This window comes from Diospyros lotus, chromosome 1 (assembly GCF_014633365.1).
Source record: "Diospyros lotus cultivar Yz01 chromosome 1, ASM1463336v1, whole genome shotgun sequence".
In the NCBI taxonomy this organism is placed as follows: domain Eukaryota; kingdom Viridiplantae; phylum Streptophyta; class Magnoliopsida; order Ericales; family Ebenaceae; genus Diospyros; species Diospyros lotus.
The window spans coordinates 37,853,769-37,873,229 of NC_068338.1; the positions used below are offsets into that span (position 1 = coordinate 37,853,769).

Below are 19,461 nucleotides of genomic sequence, written 5' to 3' on the forward strand. Positions count from 1 at the left end.
CATAATCCGCTATAGCACCTTCCCATAATTTTTCAGTGCAGCCCCCCTTTCGAACCTCAAAACGCCCAGCCGATTAACGTTGCGTCACTGTATTGATTTTTTTTTTTTTCCTAAATCGGGCCCCACTTCGCACTGCCAGAACACTATTGGTCCCTTTCGATAGACCCGGCCACAGCCGATCCTGCGCTCGCCGTCTACAATTGCGTAGTGCGTTTCACGACATAATACTCTGACGAATCGATGTCAAAAAATTGACTCCAATGTCTTGTCGATTTCCACCTTCACCGGACCATACACATGAATGATTCATTCCCTCCCTCTCTCCATCTCTCCGCTTCCCTCTCTCTTCTCTCTCTGTCTCGAGCTCTGCGCATTCCTTTCCATGGCTTCTACGGCGGGGGCTGCTGACAGCAACGGCGGTTCCGACTCTCGGCCTTCGGGTTCATCCAACTTGACGCTGGAATCGGTGAGAAACTCTCTAATTCGCCAGGAAGATACCATCATTTTCTCCCTCATTGAGCGGGCCAAGTACCCCTCCAACCCTGCCCTCTACGACCAGGCCTCCGGCGCCGGCGGCCTTGCCTGCTCCATGGCGGAGTTCTTCGTTAAGGAGTCCGAAGCTATTCAAGCCAAGGTCCGTGCTGTTATTTTCTTTTTCTTTTTTTTTTTTTTTATTTAAACTGCAAAAATTCCTGCAATTCTCTGGTTTTTGGACTTCCAGATTAATTGAGAAATCGCTTTCTTTGTCCTTTTTTTTTTATTTTATGTTTATTTCTTCTCGCGTGTGTGTGTGTGTGTGTTTGTTTCCTGGAAAATGTCCGTTATTTTTGTTGGTATCTTGTTGTGTGAATGAGATTATTAATATTTTATTTCAATTGACAGAGATAGAGATATGAGCTTATATTCTCTTAAATGATTAAATTAAAACTGAAACATCTTTGATGTTACCTTGCTTTTACATTGTTTGCCCAATGACTCAATTGCACGTTTCACGGTTTCAGAATACAAATTTAGCTAATTTAACGGAGAAGACAACTCAGAAATGGCCCGCCACTGCAAGACCTTTATTATATATATATATATATATCTTTCTTGTTAATAAAGGAAAATGTTACCCCATTCTTCGTCTTCCTTTTCCCAACTTTTTGGTTGTTTGGAGAGTGATTTTCAAACTCTGCCCCGATGGCAGTTGTGGACTTTTCTTCTTTATTCCTTTCTCTTTCTATAGCCATATTTTTTTGTTATAGTTAGGATATCTGTCTCGATAAAAAACTGAACTGCTTGTAGCATCACTAAGAGCATCATCTTCCACCATAAATATGTAACTCTTCATGTGTAATTATGGGTTCAAACGTTCTTAAATTGTGGACAATCTGAATGGAGGGTGCAGGAATAGACTCCTAACCATGTTATGTTCTTGATACTTGAATTACAACATGTGATGTCAAACTGCAAATTTTGTTATGCCCAAACTTTTGAATTCTACAGAATTCATGTCTCAGTATGTTACAGATTGGTAGATATGAAAGCCCAGAAGAAACCCCCTTCTTCCCGGATCATTTACCGCCTTTGCTGGTGCCACCGCGTGATTATCCTCAAGTAAGCATTCACCAAAAACTTTAGCTTTATCTTCCCCATGTACATTTTCATGTTCCTCAAAGATCCTATTTCTTTCACTACTAATAGTGGCCGATAGATTTTGCATCCTGCAGGGGCGTCCATTAACATAAATAAGGACATATGGGATGTGTTCTTCAACAAGTTACTTCCACTGTTTGTTTCCAAAGGGGATGACGGTAACTATGTACCGACTGCAGCTAGTGATCTCCAGTGTTTGCAGGTAAAAAAGTAAAATACTGATCTTCTTGGCTAATTGGCATAAATGGTTTGTTTGTTTTAACTATGAATATGAAATGGTTATCTGTAGGCCCTCTCTAGAAGGATTCATTATGGGAAATTTGTCGCTGAGGTAAAATTCTTGGAAGCACCCGGTGAGTACAGACCGGCAATCCAGGCTCAGGTACTGCTATGCAATATAAACTTATAGATTACTGCTGTTTGGCTTGTTGTATATCACTAGTAAAATAGAAGAAAATTAATATAGGCTACTCTGTTACAGTGGCTTCTCTAGTCGCACTGCACTAAACAAACAAAAGAAAGTCTTATCTTCTTTTTGGGCCAAAATTATTGCACACCCCGAAGCTTGGAACATTGACACTTCACTTCACCATTAGTCTTTTATCTTTCCTCCTCTTTCCTTTTTTTCTGGCAGAGAATTGATAGGTGAAGATGGTGTGTCTTTACATATTTGGGCATTACAAATTAATGAATAATGTTATGTATACAATTGATTGATTTGTAAGAAATAAATAAACGCTAGGGCATATTTGGCAGGGCTTTCATTTTTGGTTTTCATCATCTTGAAATCAGAATAGAAAGTATTTTCTCAGTTTTCATTTCATTTTCATTTTCATTTTCTTCCTCTCCCCCCAGTCCACCAGTAGTCGCCACTCACTAGTAACTCCCACAGCCTCAAAACATAGTTGGTACACAGCGTGTTAATTTTTTAAATGAAAATGTAAACTAAATGCAAAAAATTAAAAACTGAAAACTGGAAGCTCTGGTGAAGGGTCAGTGGTGTTTAGGAGTGTTTTTTCCCCTTGTTTCAATATCTCGGCATAGAAATGTTTCATTGAACATAAACGTGGCAATTGCCTTCAAGTGCGTAATCCATGAAAGAGTACTCTAAGACACATGTTCTGTCCTTCATTAAACTTAGGACATGTCTCAAGGAACTGACTTCCAACACAACATACTGCAGTAGCTCTCTACCTGGATTATGACATGATAATAGCTTTGAAGATATGAGTAATAATCCATCCAACTTCATGTGGAGCTTCCTTTTTTCTTGGCCATGATATGAATAAGATTATCCTCTACTATGTTGTGAGTTTATATGTGACTTCCTTCTTGCAGGATAGGGATGCCTTGATGAACCTGTTGACATTCAAGAGCGTTGAAGAAGGGGTGAAGAGAAGAGTGGAAAAGAAAGCCATGGTGTTTGGGAATGAGCTGTGCCTCGATGAAAACGAAGAGAAGAAATGCGAGGCTGACGAGAAGGGAAAATATACGGTCGAACCCTCTGTGGTTTCGCGCCTCTATGGAGAATGGGTGATGCCTCTCACCAAGCATGTTCAAGTGGAGTACCTTCTCCGCAGACTTGATTAGAACCTGTTCACAGAAAATTGATCAGGTGATTAAAATTATTCTACAAGTCATTGCTGTAATTTTAACACACAATAAGTCTTGTGATTCTTGATTCTTGGAGCAATAGAGCTATGCTTTTTCTTCAAAAGTTAGCCATGTGCCTTCAGCTACTGCTTCATGTGGCAATTAGAGTTGGAGCTTTGATCCAGTTTATGAAATGTGGATTGAAATGGAAGTACCCACTTACCAATTCTATTCTTTTTTTTTTTCCCTCCTTAAGAGTAGAAAGTTGACTTAAAGCCGCGAATCTAGAGAGAGATGGAAAAACCAATGCCTTCGGCCGGTGCAGTAGAAAAAAATAAGTCATATTGGGTTGAAGGTTAGAAGTTATTATTTATGAACTTCTAGTGATTTTCAGTTTGAACTAGACTTGTTTAGTTCTAAACGACATTCATTAGATCTATGTCATTTAAATTTAGATTCAAATCAAACTCATCAAGTCCAAATCTCTCAAACTTGAGTTTGGATGGTGCCCATAACTTATTATTTTGCTTCAGGTTTGTTAAGATTTTTTATACCACTTCAATTTGTACCTGCGTTTGTTTCTCACTCACTTTTTTTTTTTTTGGCACATAATTTAATTAAAATTACTTAATTTAAGAAAAAGTGTTTGAAGAAAAAGAATAAACCACGTGTATGTCCAAAAAGATTTAAAAGCAATTTAAGAGAAAATTTAATATATAATGAAAAACTTGAAATTTTGTTATAAAATTAAAATTAAGCACAAAATTCGATATGATATAGTGTTAAAAAAGTAAATAAAAATTAGTTGAAAAACTACAAATTCAATATTTTTTAATAATTTACCCTAAAATGTGTCATCACCCCCGCCATTGGTACAGAACATCATCACGACTCCACAAGATAAAGCAAACGTACAATCGAGGAAGGATGCAATTGATCAGACCTTATATCAATTAAATCTTTAATCCAAGCCAACGGGCAACGCTAGAAATTGGGACCAATTTAAACCCTAGCTGCTCAAGCTCTTATGAATTCAATATTTAAAGAGCTGAGACGAAGGCCTTTCTCTCTGCCATGTACAGGGTGGGTTCAGTCTTCAAAAAGAAAGCAACCATTTGATCAAATCTTTAGCCATAAATGAAATAATGAATCGAAGAGAATCCACAGATTCCCATCAACCCACTAGCCATAAATCACACCCTATGTTATGATTTTAGTGGATTTTCTTCTTTATGGTGCCACTGCCACCCACTTCGATTCTATTCTCCCATATGATCTTCTTTTTTTTTTATTAGAGAGATTAGTAGATATTGATTAAACTTAACTAAAACTTGAGTTTAATTAACATGGTTTTTGTCAACACATTTTGAATAGGAAAGATAAACACAGGGAGACTTTTATAAAAATAGATTTCGTATTATTTTTTAACAAATGACCTCACCTACATAATATTTGGGATAATTTATTCCTTTTATCTAAATTATGAGCATGTAGTTATCCTTAAACATGTGACAAAATAGGTGGTGCTAAAAATAATTAATATTGCCCCTAAAATGGCTAACAATAGTTGGGCTTAAACTTCTATGAAATCTAAGGGTGAGACTTGTTAAGGATACGAGTGTTTTCTTTCTTGATTTTTTATTAAAAAATAAGTATAAATTATAAGGTGACAGTTTAGTTTAATTACAAATAATTGTCTTTACATTCTAGAGAAATTAAGTTCACATTTTTCACTTTACAAAATTTGCATTGCTAATGAATTATATTTTTAGAAAATAAAAAATACGTTTATATATATTTTGAGTTTATACGTAAAAGTAAATTGCACAAAAACTCACATGATTTGGCCAATTTAGAATGAGACATCTCCTGATTAAAAAATCATCTAATGAATTATATATATGTTTTTTTAATTTCAACAGATTTTTAAAATATAGTAATTAGAAATTAGTTATAATTTAATGATAAATCATTTATATATGTAGGAAGTTATGAGAAATTATTTATATTTTAATGGAAGTTATTTGTTGAAATTATTATTAAAATGTTATTACCCTTAGCTTAGCCTAGCTTGTCTTATGATATAGCACACAATACATAATAATAATAATAATAATAATAATAATAGTAGATGTAAAAAGAAAATGATGTTCCATCTAATTATTGACACAATTAGAATTAGGTGTCAAAAGAAAGAATTTGGAATGATTATTCTTGTTGTGTGGTTATGTCTTTAATTAAGTTAGAAGAGGTAAATTACAAATTGAGCATTTAGTTCTTGCATAGAGTGAGAATCGAACTCGCAATCTATAAAATTAATATTAATATATTCTTAATTAAATCATTGGACGTATGCTATGTGGTCGCACCAAAAGAAACAAAAAAATCTTATTGGGAGGGATGTGGATGTTTAAAGTGTAACGTATTAAGAGAAAAATCATAAATAAGCCATTGAAATGTGGGGAAAGGAAAGAAGCTCCACAGTGGTGACTGAAGGGACTGCTGTCCAGGGGCTGTGGGTTTCGAGAGACAGAGAGAGAGAGAGCCGATAGGACGGACATGTTGAAAGCATTGCTCTCTTTCCTTGCCTTGTTCGGCGAATCTCCTTCTCCCGACCCCCTTCCTGTAAGGACAGTCAAAACCCTAGAATTCCTCCTGCGACATTGACGCCCGAAAAAATCCCACACTTTGTGATTCAATGTAACTCTCTCTCTCTCTCTCTCTCGCTATTCCTATATATACACATATATCTACCTGCAGTGCGCATTCTCTGGAATGCCCATCAGAGATCGTGTGTACTTCCGGTGAAAATGTTTGCTTTAGAAAGCCTACTTTGATTCTCTCTTTCTGTCCCTCTTTTTCGCGCATGCATTCGGACGCACACACCGGAGGCTTACACAGATAACTTTGTTGGCTTCTAATTTGGGTAATTTCTGTTGATTATCGAGAAGAATGTTCAACGGATTCCCTTAACCTGTACCTCACTTTTGTGTAGAATCATTTAATTGAAGTATGATATAAGTCCTTTTTATATCTTTACATATTTGGCCATTTGGGTCTGTTCTTCAATTCGATGTGACATGGGGACTTAAATTACTACATTTCCAATTTCCAAATGGTGCTTTTCATAAAAGGAAAAATTTCAAAATACTCTTAAACCGTATTGCATGATGGTTTTTGGATGTAGTTTAGGGTTTAGGTTATTTCTGGAACTGTCCGAGGATACTAAATTACTGAAATATTTGTTAAAATATTTTGTTAGCATTGGGATAAAGGGATCAATTGACAAGACTCAAGAGTTGATTTTCACATTTCTTGCATTGAAGCTTCTCTTCTCAGATGTCTGAGTAAGAATATCTGGATTATGAATAAATCTTGACACTATTATTGGTCTTGGAACAATACCTGATTGTGGAGGTCACAGTTGATTAATCTTAGTCACCATGTTACTGCTAAATCTCCTGTATGGCAAACCAAAAAATATGTAAAAATGAAGCGAATAAAGAAGAAAAATATATTAACCATAATTTCTAAATAGTATGTGATTTAAGTTTGATTTTGTTAGCATTTTGGAGCTATAAGTCTGAGAAGTACACTTGGAATTGTAACTCAACTTCCTTCTGGAGTTTGGATTTTAAGTTTGTTTGCTAATAATTGTTTGACCATATTGGTGGTTTATAATGTAATTGTTCCATTACAGATATTGGTTGTGTCGGATGCCATGGAAAACCATGAAGAAAGTGCTAACGAGGAGAAGAAATTGAATGGGGTGGCAGATATGGACATAGATGATCTTTTTGAAGAACCAGAAACAAGCAGTTTGGGTGTGAAGTTATCAAATGGGGACATCCATGTTGGTTTTGATGATGATGATTTCAGGGACTTGGTGGCATTACAAGACATTGGAGAAGCTACTCTGAAAAATTTATGTAGGAAGGCTTCAATGTCATTTTTTGAACAATATGGACTAATTAGTCACCAGATTAACTCTTACAATGATTTCATCAAAAGTGGAATACAGAATGTATTTGATTCCATCGGTGAGATAATTGTGGACTCTGGATATGATCCATCAAAGAAGCGGGATAATGAATGGAGGCATGCTTCAGTGAAGTTTGGGAAGGTCACTCTTGAGCAGCCAAGGTTTTGGACGGGGGATAAGTTTGCAGCTGATAGTGGCAAAGAGTTCCTGAATTTGTTGCCCAGACATGCTCGCCTTCAGAATATGACATATTCATCTCGGATGAAACTTCAGATTGATTATCAGGTGAGTAAAAATTTGACTTTGCTTCTAACCTATTTCATGCGTAGCACTTGAAATGGGTTAATAAAAAAAAAACTGATTCTTGTTGTTGTTTTGGCTTCGCCAACAATCAATGAAGTTTCCTAGATGTCACATTTGAGGTATTGAATGCCGTTCATTTTGCAGTTTGGATTTATATAACATATAGAAGTTGTGTTTAGTGATAGTTATCAGGAACTTCATGGTTCTCTGATAATTTAAAATGGTAAAATGATGCAAATTGTCAATATCATTATTGACAGGATGACATGCAAGTGCTCTGCTAGTACTTGGGAACTTATTTTATGACAAAGTGGCTTGTCCTGAATAGTCACTGTTATTGAGAATAATGATTTGGAACCAGTAGATCTTTTTGGAGACAGAGCTTCCTACATTTGCAAATGGGCTATCGTTTTAATTCAGAAAGACCATATAATTCTGTTTTTAGTTTTTTTACTTACTCAAGGTCCCTTCTGTAAAGGGTTATGTTGACTTCTGGTCTTCATCTACTTGTTCTTCTGCAATCAAATTTAGATGGATCCTTGCAAATACAACTGTGCTGTACCTTCATATTCTTGTAATTGATTTCTTGTTTTATATCCTTTTCTTTATTTTCATGCTTCTAGTAATCTATGGAGAGATTTATAGGAAAATCCCAAACTGAACAATGCACTGAATTAGTTTATGAATTATGATTGTCCTTGTCTTTTTTTTTTTTTTTTTTCTGTTCCCTTTTACTTTGCAATTTCTTCATTCACAACAGGATGCAAGATCAATCAGCCTTTTCTGTTTTAGTTAAGAAATAAGGAGTGAACCGCAACCCTTTGCCATCTAGATGGATTCCTTTTATGTGATGCTGTGATCAGAAGTACTATATTGTACCTTTCATTCCCTTTGTCCCTGGTTTAATTTTTACATGAAATGTGTTCCAGGTATATACTCAGAAGCTTGTTAGAAGTGACAAATTTAAAACAGGCAAAGAGCAGTATGTTGAGAAGGAGGTTCTAGGGGAAGATAATAGGGAAGTTATTATTGGCCGCATTCCAGTAATGGTTAAGTCTGACTTGTGCTGGATGAATGGGGTTGAGAAAGGTGATTGTGACTTTGACCATGGAGGCTATTTCTTAATCAAGGGCGCTGAGAAGGTGAGAGATCTGTACTTTTCCTTCCAGTATATTGCTTACGACCATTACGGTTTATTTTCAGTTCTTTCAGATTATTTTGTTGGTTTATTGGCAGGTTCAAGTGTTTGTTGAGTCAAGAAGATTAATATCACATAATTGCATGTGTAGTAATGTGCTAATCTCTGATGTTAACCAGCAGGATTCATTGTTTGGAAGGTTCCACAATGCTGGAACATTCCAGTGATAATTCTGATTTAAAATTTCCACCTCATTGGAAGTTATAATTATGAGAATAGAAGTGCAAGCAGTGCTACCTCTTTTTATGCTGTCTCATTAATCCTGATCTGCCAATGATAAACTAGTATCTGAGAGCTTTGTGATGTGGGTATGGGAGAGGATTTTCATGATCAATTAGGTGGGAAAGTATCTTCAAATACCGTGCAAAGAAAAGTTCAAATAACTGGGTTTCAAATTTGTGCAGTGGTTGGTATCACTCTTTATATATATATATATGTATATATATATATTATATGATTCACTCTTTGTCATCTCTTTAACAAGAACAACCAAATATTAATAATTGTTTTGGTGTGTTAAAGGGGCTTTTCGTGGTACTTGTAGAAAAAAGAGACAGCTTTATATTGCATAAAATGAGGTGCTTGGTCAACCTTACAAGCTTGGGGTTATTTTGGGACTAGATGTCACTAGACAATGGTTTGTAGTATAATCCAAGAAAAGAATAAATACTTAAAAACAGCCCTGTAAAATACTCTATTAAAATTTTGCACTGAAGTTCCCATTTTTAAGCTGGTAAATCAGATTCTTGGTAAAGTCTCTGCATAAAAATATCAGCTAATAAGAATATAGGTGACTTTTGCATATCTAATCCATCAAATAATATACCCTGCTTATACTTTTTACTTTACCTCTCCTGGACATTTGGGGGTTAATTTTGGAAAATCTGATGGTTTACATTTGTCTTGTACAGCACTTATATAATGTGAGTGATTTATTCTGGAAGTTATCTCTGAATATTTTTCTTACAGATATAAATAAAATTGTAAAGAAGTAATATTAGTATGACAAGGTAGTACAGAGAAGGACAAAAAACTTCATCTCACCCCTCTATGCATCTCTATCTTTGTTTCTATTTTTTATCCCTGCTTACATCTTTAGTCCTGGTAATCATTATTCCCATTTTTTGGGTACCCTAATAGTACAAAAATAACTATCCATTATGATGTTATTATACTTTTGTCCACTGAACCAATCCCCCCTTCAAAATTTTGTTCTCTGATATTAAATTTGCCTGTTTGGTAGACCAGAATAACTATCCATTTAGTGATGCATTAGTATCTGTTCTGAGGCTAGAAAGAATTTTTCTATTAATGTTCTAATGAAATTATGTTCAGGTAATTGCATTAGTTTGCAAGTTGCTATAAGCTATGGTAAAAATGGGCTGCCATAGGCTCATTTTGTAGGTCGATCATTTTAACCTTCTTATAAATATTTAGACCTTCAACTTATTGTGTATGCGAATTTGTCAAAACTTCTTATAAATATTTCAGTATTGGATTTGATGTTGATGACTTGAACAAAGACAAAATTTAGTTGTGATAGAAATTGGTCAAATATTTGCAAAGATGATGTAAAATTTTCTTGAAATATAGATTCTACTTATTTATTTGAATAAAAAAAATGGAAATATGATTTTGCACAAAACCTCAACTAATTGGCACCTAGAGCGAGTCCAACTCATGGTTGCATCATATGCCAAAACCCCTATACACCTGGATAAGCTAATACTGTTTGAATTGAGGGCTTTTAATTCAGAAAAGTTTATGTTCATTTGTTTGAGTAGCTTTTAGGAGGGGAATGAGAGTGAATGGAGAGGTTAGGAAGAGAGAGTAGGCCCACATTTAGACCTTCCCCCTTCAGAATTGTGAGGAAATGGAGCAGTAAAATGTTAGTTTTTCAGATATTATAAACCATTTATATCTCATTTTTTTAAAAGGTAACTGGAAGATTAATTTATGTCCTATATATAAATCCTGCACTAAGAATCATGGATATGATACATATATAAAATGGATACAGACAAAATTAACATGGGATACAATGATTTGAAAAGAAAAAGAAAAAAGTGGAAATGGCAAAAATACAGAAAAATATTATTTGTATAGTTTTTGTTTGTGTATATATATATATGTATAATAACCAAGAAACACTAAAATTATTCAAAAAGTACCACCAATCTAATATAAAAATATCATTAAGAATAACGATAATATTTGGAAGTATTCATAAGGTACCACCATTAATTCAAATATGATTAAATCCATAATAGAGTTAATATAATGTTATTCAACATTTCAACAATACCAACAACAATTTCAAACCTTAATTTCACTAAGCAGAAACCTTATGTAGCATGTGAAAGGAAGAACAAAATGAAAGTAACTATTTTGTAGGAGTTGTAATTAGGCTCAATTTTGTGTTTCTATTATTTATAAAAAAATTAATGTATTTTGCTCAGGGAATCATTTAGTTTACTATAAGCCATATTGTGTTCTCGAGCATGCATGTTACTTTTCCAACCCATAGACATACGTGTCCATCACGTGTAGCCTAAATGTGTCCATATATGAAAGCCACAGTAAAAGATTAGGACATTTCATTTGGTATGTTTGGCAAAAATATCCCCTATTTTCTGCTGAGTATCTGTTAACTGATACATGTTGCATATGCTTACAGAACCCAAAATAGAGTCTCTGTTCTTTCTAGTTTATGGCATCCCTTTGTTTATATTCTTTAATCTAACCAAAAAAGAGGAAGAAAAGACTGCCCTTCCTGACCCTTTCTAATGTGACATCCCTCCTTTGCCTTCCCCCCCCCCCCCCCCCCCCCCCCACACACACACACACCCAACTGCCTTATTTCACATCTGTCTAGATGGAGATTTCTAGGTGAAAAGAAGCCTCTAGGAATCCTTGGAGGTGTCCTTTTCATCTGACTGAAGAATGCTCTGCTGGAAACCTGCTGTTATATTTAACCAGCTTATTCTTCCCTCAAAAGTAAGCAACACTCTTTCTGCTTCTCTCAGTCGTCAACTAACAGTAATCAGGGTATTTTTTCCCATTCCTGATCCTGATTATCTAAATTAAGATTCTTCCCATGAGCATCTGTTGCAAAAAATGATTGTCAAGTTCTTTTGAACAGGGTGCATCTTAAGGTGGTTCATTATATATTTATATATATTCTTTCTTTTCTAAAAGAAGAAAGAAAGAAAAAATTGGTGCATAAACCATGCTGTTTTCTCCTAGTCACTAGCAATTGTAATTGATTTTGCTGTTGCTTATGTTTTATGCTGTTCTTGATTTTGAGGGTATTTGGTGATTTAGGGAGGTTTTCAGATGCATGTTGCCTCAAGAGGCATTTTTCTATTTGCTTATTGTTTTGGCGAAGCATTGTGTGTTGAAAGCTATATGCTACATTTGCATAGGTTGCTGACCACTATCTATCATGTGATGGCCAAATCCATATTTTTACCCTTGTACTTTTACATTTTTTTTTTTTTGGTATGGCTACTTGAACTTTTTGTTGTTTCAATTATACTCTTGCACTTGCATTTTCAAGTCAATTTAACTCTTGTACTTTGACCTTTTTTTCGTGTGGCAATCCAATTTTTTTGTTGTTTTGATTACATGTTTGTATCTGCATTTTTCAGTCAATTTAACCCTTATATTTTGACATATAAAAAAATGGAGGTTAAATTGACTCATCTCATCTCACTTTACTTTTTTTTTTACACATCAAAATACATAGGTTAACTTGATTCGAAAATGCAGATACAAGGGTGTAATCGAAACAACAAAAAGTTCAGGTTGTTACACGAGAAAAATATCAAAGTATAAGGGTTAAATTGATTAAAAAATGCAGGTTCAAGGGTATAATCAAAACAACGAAAAGTTTGGATAGCCACACAAAAAAATGTGAAAGTATAGGGGGGCAAAAATATGGGTTTGGCCATCATGTGACAGATTGCTAGTAGCTACATGCTACTTTTTCATTCTTAGTTGGTTGCAATGCTGTAATGTAAAGCCACCACACTTCTTTTCTGTAAATTTTAGTGAACTGCAACTTTAGTTCTGAACTATATCAATCATTTTTGTATGGCTTAATTATGTTAAAAGGCAGTTTTTATTGGGGTTGGTATAAGAAAGAATGTGAAAGGTGCATAACCTCTATGGTCATGCCTTTCTTGTCAGTTCTTGTGTTAATTAAAAACCTAAGCAAGGGGCATTTGGTGTTCTACTCATGATATGCCATTGTGTTGGTGTATGTTTCATCAGCATTTTCATAGTTAAGCAAGGGGCATTTATGTTCATTATGGGCTTTTGGTCTGGGTATCGAAAAGAAAGATTATCAAGTTGCTACCTGCTTCTCTCCACTTCAGTATTGCTTTGAAGAGAGCTATAGTGATGTATCATTCTTGTTATGCTTGTTGAACATGACTTGAATAGTCTGCAACCGTAGTGATTTGAATTAGATTATTGGTTGTATATGTTTACTTGTTTTTTTTTGGAGTTCCTAAGCATTCTTGTCCCATTCATTTTCTCCATGTATTTTGGATTTGTAGGACTTGCAATGATTGCCCTAGTTGATGAAGATAGAATTTCCCAAACACCCTAACAAGGACCTTTTTAAATATACATGCACATAGATGAAGTGAAACCATAAAAATGAGAGCAAATCTTCATATCCAGTTATTAGATGTTTGTTGTTCACCATATAAATATGGTTAAGATTTTGATTTGTCAGGTATGCTTTAGTGGTGATTTCCTTGTTCTGTTTACTGCAGATATTCATTGCACAGGAGCAAATTTGCTTAAAAAGACTTTGGGTGTCTAATAATCCAGCTTGGACGGTAGCATATCGTGAAGTTACTAAAAGAAAAAGAGTGTATATAAAGCTAGTAGAAGCTTCTAGAAGTGAACAGGTTAGAGGAGGGGTCAAAATCCTTACTGTGTATTTCTCTGTAACAGAGATTCCAATCTGGATTTTATTTTTTGCCCTTGGTGTATCATCTGATAAGGAAGTGGTTAATTTGATTGACTGTGATACGAAAGATTCTGCCATTGTTAATGTACTTACTGCATCAATTCATGATGCTGACAGTACATGTGAGGGTTTCCGTAGAGGTGGCAAAGCTCTTAGTCATGTTGAGAAGCTTATAAAGAAATGCAGATATCCACCTGAAGAATCAATCGAAGATTGTTTTAGCAAATATTTGTTCCCAAATCTTAGTGGCTTCAAACAAAAGGCTCGCTTTCTTGCCTACATGGTCAAATGTCTCTTGCAGGCCTATACTGGGCGTAGAAAAATAGATAACAGGGATGATTTCAGAAACAAGAGGTTGGAACTTGCTGGTGAGCTGCTTGAGCGAGAGCTGAGAGTTCATGTCAAACATGCTGAGAGGCGTATGGTGAAGGCTATGCAGAGAGATCTTTATGGAGATCGCAACCTGCATCCAATTGAGCACTATCTGGATGCATCAATTATAACTAATGGTCTTTCAAGGGCATTCTCAACTGGAGCATGGACACATCCTTACAAGAGGATGGAGAGGATCTCCGGTATAGTAGCAACACTTAGGCGGACAAATCCATTGCAGACAATAGCTGATATGAGGAAAACACGCCAGCAGGTTCTATACACAGGGAAAGTTGGAGATGCCAGATACCCGTAAGAAGTTTGAACCTAGCTTTGGTTATCCTCATATCTTGAATGCTCTTATCTTAGCTTTATCATAGCATGTTCCTCAGAAAGTAATGATGTCACTACATTTTTATGGCCAGATTGTACCTTAGAGCATTAGGAACATTGTAGATCTGTTTGGTTTGTGTCTTGTTGGTAGGCTTTTGGCAATTCTGGCAGATTCCTTTGCTTCTTGTTTGTTTTAAGAAAAGTCCAAGAGTAGCTAATCCATTCTGTTCTTTATTATTGAGACTTTCTTCCTTCACTCTTGCAGAGCTGGTAAAAAGAATTTGTATGCATTAAGCATGCAAGCATTTGCAGTGAACTGAGCTAATTTGATAACTCAACTCCCTTGCACGAAATGGGAAAAAACATTTTTCACTTGATACTCATTTTCTTTTCTTTTCTAGTCATTCCAGATAATGTTATTATGAATCTAAAGCAGCATGAGGGAGAATTTAAAGTTGGGTTCCTGTTAGCCAGTGAATAAAAAACTTAGTGCATGTTTGGTTGTTTAGGATTTTTGGCACATTGATACAGCATGGTTAGATAACAAACTATTCTATAATTCTGTTAGAGAATCACTTTTGGAATTTTCTTGCCTTTTTCTTTCAGTTATGAGTATTACTGGCGCATCTGGCTAGCTCCTTTTTTATTGTATTTCATATTCTAGTATGTCTACTTATAGAAACACAGAGATAAATGCATCAGACTAGTGTATGTCTTCCATTCTGTCCAAAATTAGTTTGCAATATACAACTGATGAATTGGTTGTTTGGAAAAAGTGATGTGCCTGTTCCTTGTTAAGCCAGATGAGTTTAATGTTTCTCAGTCTACCTCTTTAAAATTTTTATATTAATTTCTGTGCTCTATATTTCTTTGCATCAGACCATTGAAGTTACAACATTTATTCTCCTCTGCATGTATCCTAATTCCTGAGAAGGTCAAGTCATGGATAATTAGGGGTTTGAGATGTCTGACAATGATGGTAATAAGCTAATGCCTATAGAATGTGTTTGATGCAGACACCCTTCCCACTGGGGAAAGATTTGCTTTCTCTCTACCCCGGATGGTGAAAATTGTGGGCTTGTGAAAAATTTAGCTGTCACAGGTCTTGTTAGCGCCAAGATTGAGCAACCTTCTCTCGACAACTTGCTTGAATGCGGGATGGAGAAACTGGTTGATGATACTTCAACTTTGCTTTCTGGAAAGCACAAAGTTTTCCTTGATGGGGATTGGGTTGGAGTATGTGAAAATTCTGTTTCATTTGTTGTAGAGCTGCGAAACAAGCGGCGCCAGAAGGAATTGGCACCCCAGGTTAATACCTCTTTCTATGATTAGCAACAACTTTTGTACTCAAATATATGTGCAACTTTTGTTGCTTTTTGTCTGTTTGACAGACCTACCTACCTTACAAATTTGACTTGGGCCTAAAGCTAATATTTCAGGAAAAGAAAATGATATTTTTTCCTCTCAGATTGTCTGATTAGGTGGCCTGATGGGGTGCAATTCCCTTTTGGCCCTCCCTGTTTTTTTAACATTAAAATGCAAGGAGGGGTGAAAGGGGAATTAGAAAGAATTGAGTTAACATGCACCTGCTGAGGGCACAGTCCTGTTTGAACTTCTAACTAATTTAGAAAAATCTCCCTTTCTGCTTTGTTAGGCTTCTTCTGGAGTTGAGTTAGATATTGGATCGGAAAAGAGTCGGAGAATTGTCCACTTGGACTTTTCCTCTGCAAAAAGAAGAAAGAAGGAAATAGTTGGAGGATTGCATGTAATGAAGATTAAATCCTGTTTGAATTATTATGTGTAATAGTTAATGACTTAATATCAATTGTAATACTAACTATGACCCAACTCATTGCATGTATGGCATTTTGGTTAACAGTTTGCATTAGTTCTACATTCACGTTAGAACTTCAAAATAAGACCTATGGTTTAAAAAATCAAACTTGCGGTTTTTTTCTATTTTCTGTTATTGTTTTATCTGTCACAAGAGCTGGCCCCAAATACCGGGATAAAGGCTTGGTATGTTGTTATTATTGTATGATCTATCACAAGCTTGGTAGGGCAGGATTTTGGGACTCTCTTCAGTCTGGAAGATGACAAACTATGTAATTCCTCAGTTAGGTTGAAGTTAATTAAACATTTGATCTGGTCTTAGATGTCCTACTTGTGCAGTTTATTTTTTAACATGGTCAATCATGTTCTAATGGAAGTTGTATCTCTCTGATAATTCACGAAGGTTCCAAACAAAAAAACCTTTTTTGCTAACCATTTTGAAGCATCGTTGATTACTTTCCCTTGTATGTTCTAAGTAAGTTACTTTGGGGGGAAATATTCTATGGAAGTGAAAATCATGTTTGCTCTGGGGTTTTGCTCTGGCATGTAGTATGATTGAATTTGTATTGTTGTCTGAAGCTCTCTAGTTTTTGTTCTCTTGTAGGTTGAGATCAAAAGAGATGAGCAGCAAAGAGAAGTGCGCATATTTTCAGATCCTGGAAGGATTTTACGTCCTCTACTAGTTGTTGAGAATTTAAGAAAGATAAAATATCTGAAAGGAGGAGATTTCAGCTTCCAGTCTCTTCTGGATAATGGAGTAATTGAGCTTATTGGGACTGAAGAAGAAGAAGATTGCCGGACTGCTTGGGGAATTCAATACCTCTTGAGAGAAAAAGAGGGCAATGCACCTGTTGGGTACACGCATTGTGAACTTGACATGTCATTTTTATTAGGTTTGAGCTGTGGAATTATCCCTTTTGCAAATCATGACCATGCAAGGAGGGTCCTCTACCAGTCTGAGAAGCATTCTCAACAGGCTATTGGCTTTTCCTCAACCAACCCAAATATCAGAGTAGATACTAATTGTCATCAGCTATACTACCCCCAAAGGCCACTTTTTCGGACAATGCTATCTGATAGTCTGGGGAAGCCAGGATATCCGCTAGGTCATAATGGAATACTGCCAAAGCCCGAGTACTTCAATGGTCAATGTGCTATTGTGGCAGTTAATGTTCACCTGGGCTACAATCAGGAGGATTCTCTGGTAATGAATCGGGCTTCTTTGGAGCGTGGTATGTTTCGATCAGAACACATCAGAAGTTATAAAGCTGAGGTCGATAACAAAGATGCTACAGGGAAGAAGCCCAAGTCTGAGGACTCTGTAAATTTTGGAAAAATACAAAGCAGAATCGGACGGGTTGATAGCCTTGATGATGATGGTTTTCCTTGGATTGGTGCAAACTTGCAGAATGGTGATATTATCATTGGGAGATGTGCAGAGTCGGGGGCTGACCATAGTATAAAATTGAAGCACACTGAAAGGGGTATGGTTCAGAAAGTCATACTATCTGCAAATGATGATGGAAAAAACTTTGGTGTGGTATCTTTGAGACAGGTAATGTCACCTATATTGTTGCAGTTGAATTTCTCTATGAATTTATTCACTATAGTTGGATGTACTTTTTATACATAACCTGTGTTTGTGGAGAACAAGTTAGATGATGCAAAGTTGAGTATATATACATGTAACATCTTAAAGCTTTTGGCTGAATGCTTGTAATTTTATTTGTTATCTTTTGGCTGTGGGCAAAATATACTATTGACAGGTTACTGTGGTCTTGTCTTTCCTCCACGAGACATTTATTTTCAGTAAAATTCATTTCGTTATATAATCAATTGAACTTTTTGGCTGTTTGTTGCAGGTTCGCATGCCATGTCTTGGGGACAAGTTCTCAAGCATGCATGGGCAGAAGGGTGTTCTGGGCTATCTGGAAGCTCAAGAGAATTTTCCATTCACAGTTCAAGGGATTGTTCCAGATATTGTCATAAACCCGCATGCATTTCCTTCGAGGCAGACCCCGGGTCAATTGCTAGAGGCTGCTTTGGGTAAGGGGATTGCTTGTGGTGGATCCCAAAGATACGCAACTCCTTTCTCCACTCTTTCTGTTGATGCCATAACAGATCAGCTTCATAGGTAGCGATATCATAATTGTACCATTGTTTTACAATTTATCATTTAAATTTGTTACTATATATGGTGTGGCCCTAATTGGCATATTTTACACGCATAAATGGCAGGGCTGGATTCTCAAGGTGGGGAAATGAGCGAGTTTACAATGGCCGAACTGGTGAGATGATTCATTCTCTCATATTTATGGGCCCGACCTTCTACCAGCGTCTGACCCATATGGCTGAAGACAAAGTGAAATTCCGCAATACTGGCCCAGTTCATCCGCTCACCAGACAGCCCGTGGCAGACAGGAAGCGGTTTGGTGGGATCAAATTTGGTGAAATGGAACGCGACTGTCTCATAGCCCACGGTGCCTCAGCCAATCTACATGAACGACTATTCACGCTCAGCGACTCCTCCCAGATGCATATATGCCGCAAATGCAAGAACATAGCAAATGTCATACAACGGGCCGTGCCTGGTGGGAAGAAGATTAGGGGTCCATATTGTCGGTTCTGTGAATCTGCTGAAGAGATTGTTAGGGTGAATGTGCCCTATGGAGCCAAGTTGTTGTGCCAGGAGCTTTTCAGCATGGGCATATCTCTTAAGTTTGAAACTGAGCTTGGCTGAGCAACCTAGCACCTTAGTTTGTGTTACCTTGTTTTGATGATGCAGGTCAAATATTTTTGTATATATACCAGCCGCTGAATGTTTTATAGCTTTTGGTAATATCAGTGTGAACCATGAGGGGGAAGCCAGACCATCTCTATATGTTGCCCTCCAGACCAGTGAATGAACAGTTAACCTAGATATGTTCTCTGTTTATTGGTGTTTTCCGTGATTATTGCTTGCCATTCCAACTGCCTAACGTTGATTCTTTTATGATCTCTCTGTCACGATGGATTAATTGTTAGGCCTTGCTTACCTGTTTCTGTCTGCATGAGCTTATTGGTGAGATCTTATTTAAGGATCACCCTTCGAGGTTTTGGCTTTCTTGACTCAAGACTCTGTTTTAATTTGTAGCATTTAAAGATCCTTGTAATTTACCTTTTTTTCTTGGCCAAAGTCAATTGCCCCTATTAGGTTTCTATAGTTAAATATCTTGGTATTTTAGG

General features: G+C 36.2%; 2 protein-coding genes across 3 annotated transcripts; both read left to right on the forward strand.

Annotated features, from left to right (window-relative positions):
* The first annotated feature begins 221 nt into the window (after window positions 1-221).
* On the forward strand, window positions 222-3,355 carry LOC127797827 (chorismate mutase 2). The gene is made up of 5 exons (XM_052330985.1): window positions 222-634; window positions 1,513-1,599; window positions 1,697-1,840; window positions 1,928-2,020; window positions 2,977-3,355. The coding sequence occupies exons 1-5, from the start codon at window positions 302-304 to the stop codon at window positions 3,226-3,228; spliced, it is 909 nt and encodes a 302-aa protein (XP_052186945.1). The 5' UTR covers window positions 222-301; the 3' UTR covers window positions 3,229-3,355.
* Window positions 3,356-5,678: 2,323 nt separating this feature from the next.
* On the forward strand, window positions 5,679-19,169 carry LOC127800592 (DNA-directed RNA polymerases IV and V subunit 2-like). 2 transcript variants are annotated; one of them, XM_052335301.1, is made up of 8 exons: window positions 5,679-5,931; window positions 6,932-7,498; window positions 8,446-8,658; window positions 13,499-14,382; window positions 15,420-15,711; window positions 16,841-17,791; window positions 18,099-18,370; window positions 18,475-19,169. In XM_052335301.1, the coding sequence occupies exons 2-8, from the start codon at window positions 6,953-6,955 to the stop codon at window positions 18,974-18,976; spliced, it is 3,660 nt and encodes a 1,219-aa protein (XP_052191261.1). In that variant the 5' UTR covers window positions 5,679-5,931; window positions 6,932-6,952; the 3' UTR covers window positions 18,977-19,169. The 2 variants fall into 2 exon arrangements, with proteins under 2 accessions (XP_052191261.1, XP_052191270.1); XM_052335310.1 differs by lacking the exon at window positions 5,679-5,931 and adding an exon at window positions 5,943-6,157.
* The last annotated feature ends 292 nt before the right edge of the window (window positions 19,170-19,461 follow it).

What these genes read in the sequence shown, in the direction of transcription:
- LOC127797827 (XM_052330985.1), top strand. Translation starts at nt 302, where the DNA reads ATGATTCATTCCCTCCCTCTCTCCATCTCTCCGCTTCCCTCTCTCTTC. An exon ending in CCGAAGCTATTCAAGCCAAG is followed by an intron (nt 635 to 1,512) that starts GTCCGTGCTGTT and finishes AGTATGTTACAG; the next exon opens with ATTGGTAGATATGAAAGCCC. An exon ending in GTGATCTCCAGTGTTTGCAG is followed by an intron (nt 1,841 to 1,927) that starts GTAAAAAAGTAA and finishes GGTTATCTGTAG; the next exon opens with GCCCTCTCTAGAAGGATTCA.
- LOC127800592 (XM_052335301.1), top strand. Translation starts at nt 6,953, where the DNA reads ATGGAAAACCATGAAGAAAGTGCTAACGAGGAGAAGAAATTGAATGGG. An exon ending in GTGTGGTATCTTTGAGACAG is followed by an intron (nt 17,792 to 18,098) that starts GTAATGTCACCT and finishes TGTTTGTTGCAG; the next exon opens with GTTCGCATGCCATGTCTTGG. An exon ending in ATAACAGATCAGCTTCATAG is followed by an intron (nt 18,371 to 18,474) that starts GTAGCGATATCA and finishes CATAAATGGCAG; the next exon opens with GGCTGGATTCTCAAGGTGGG.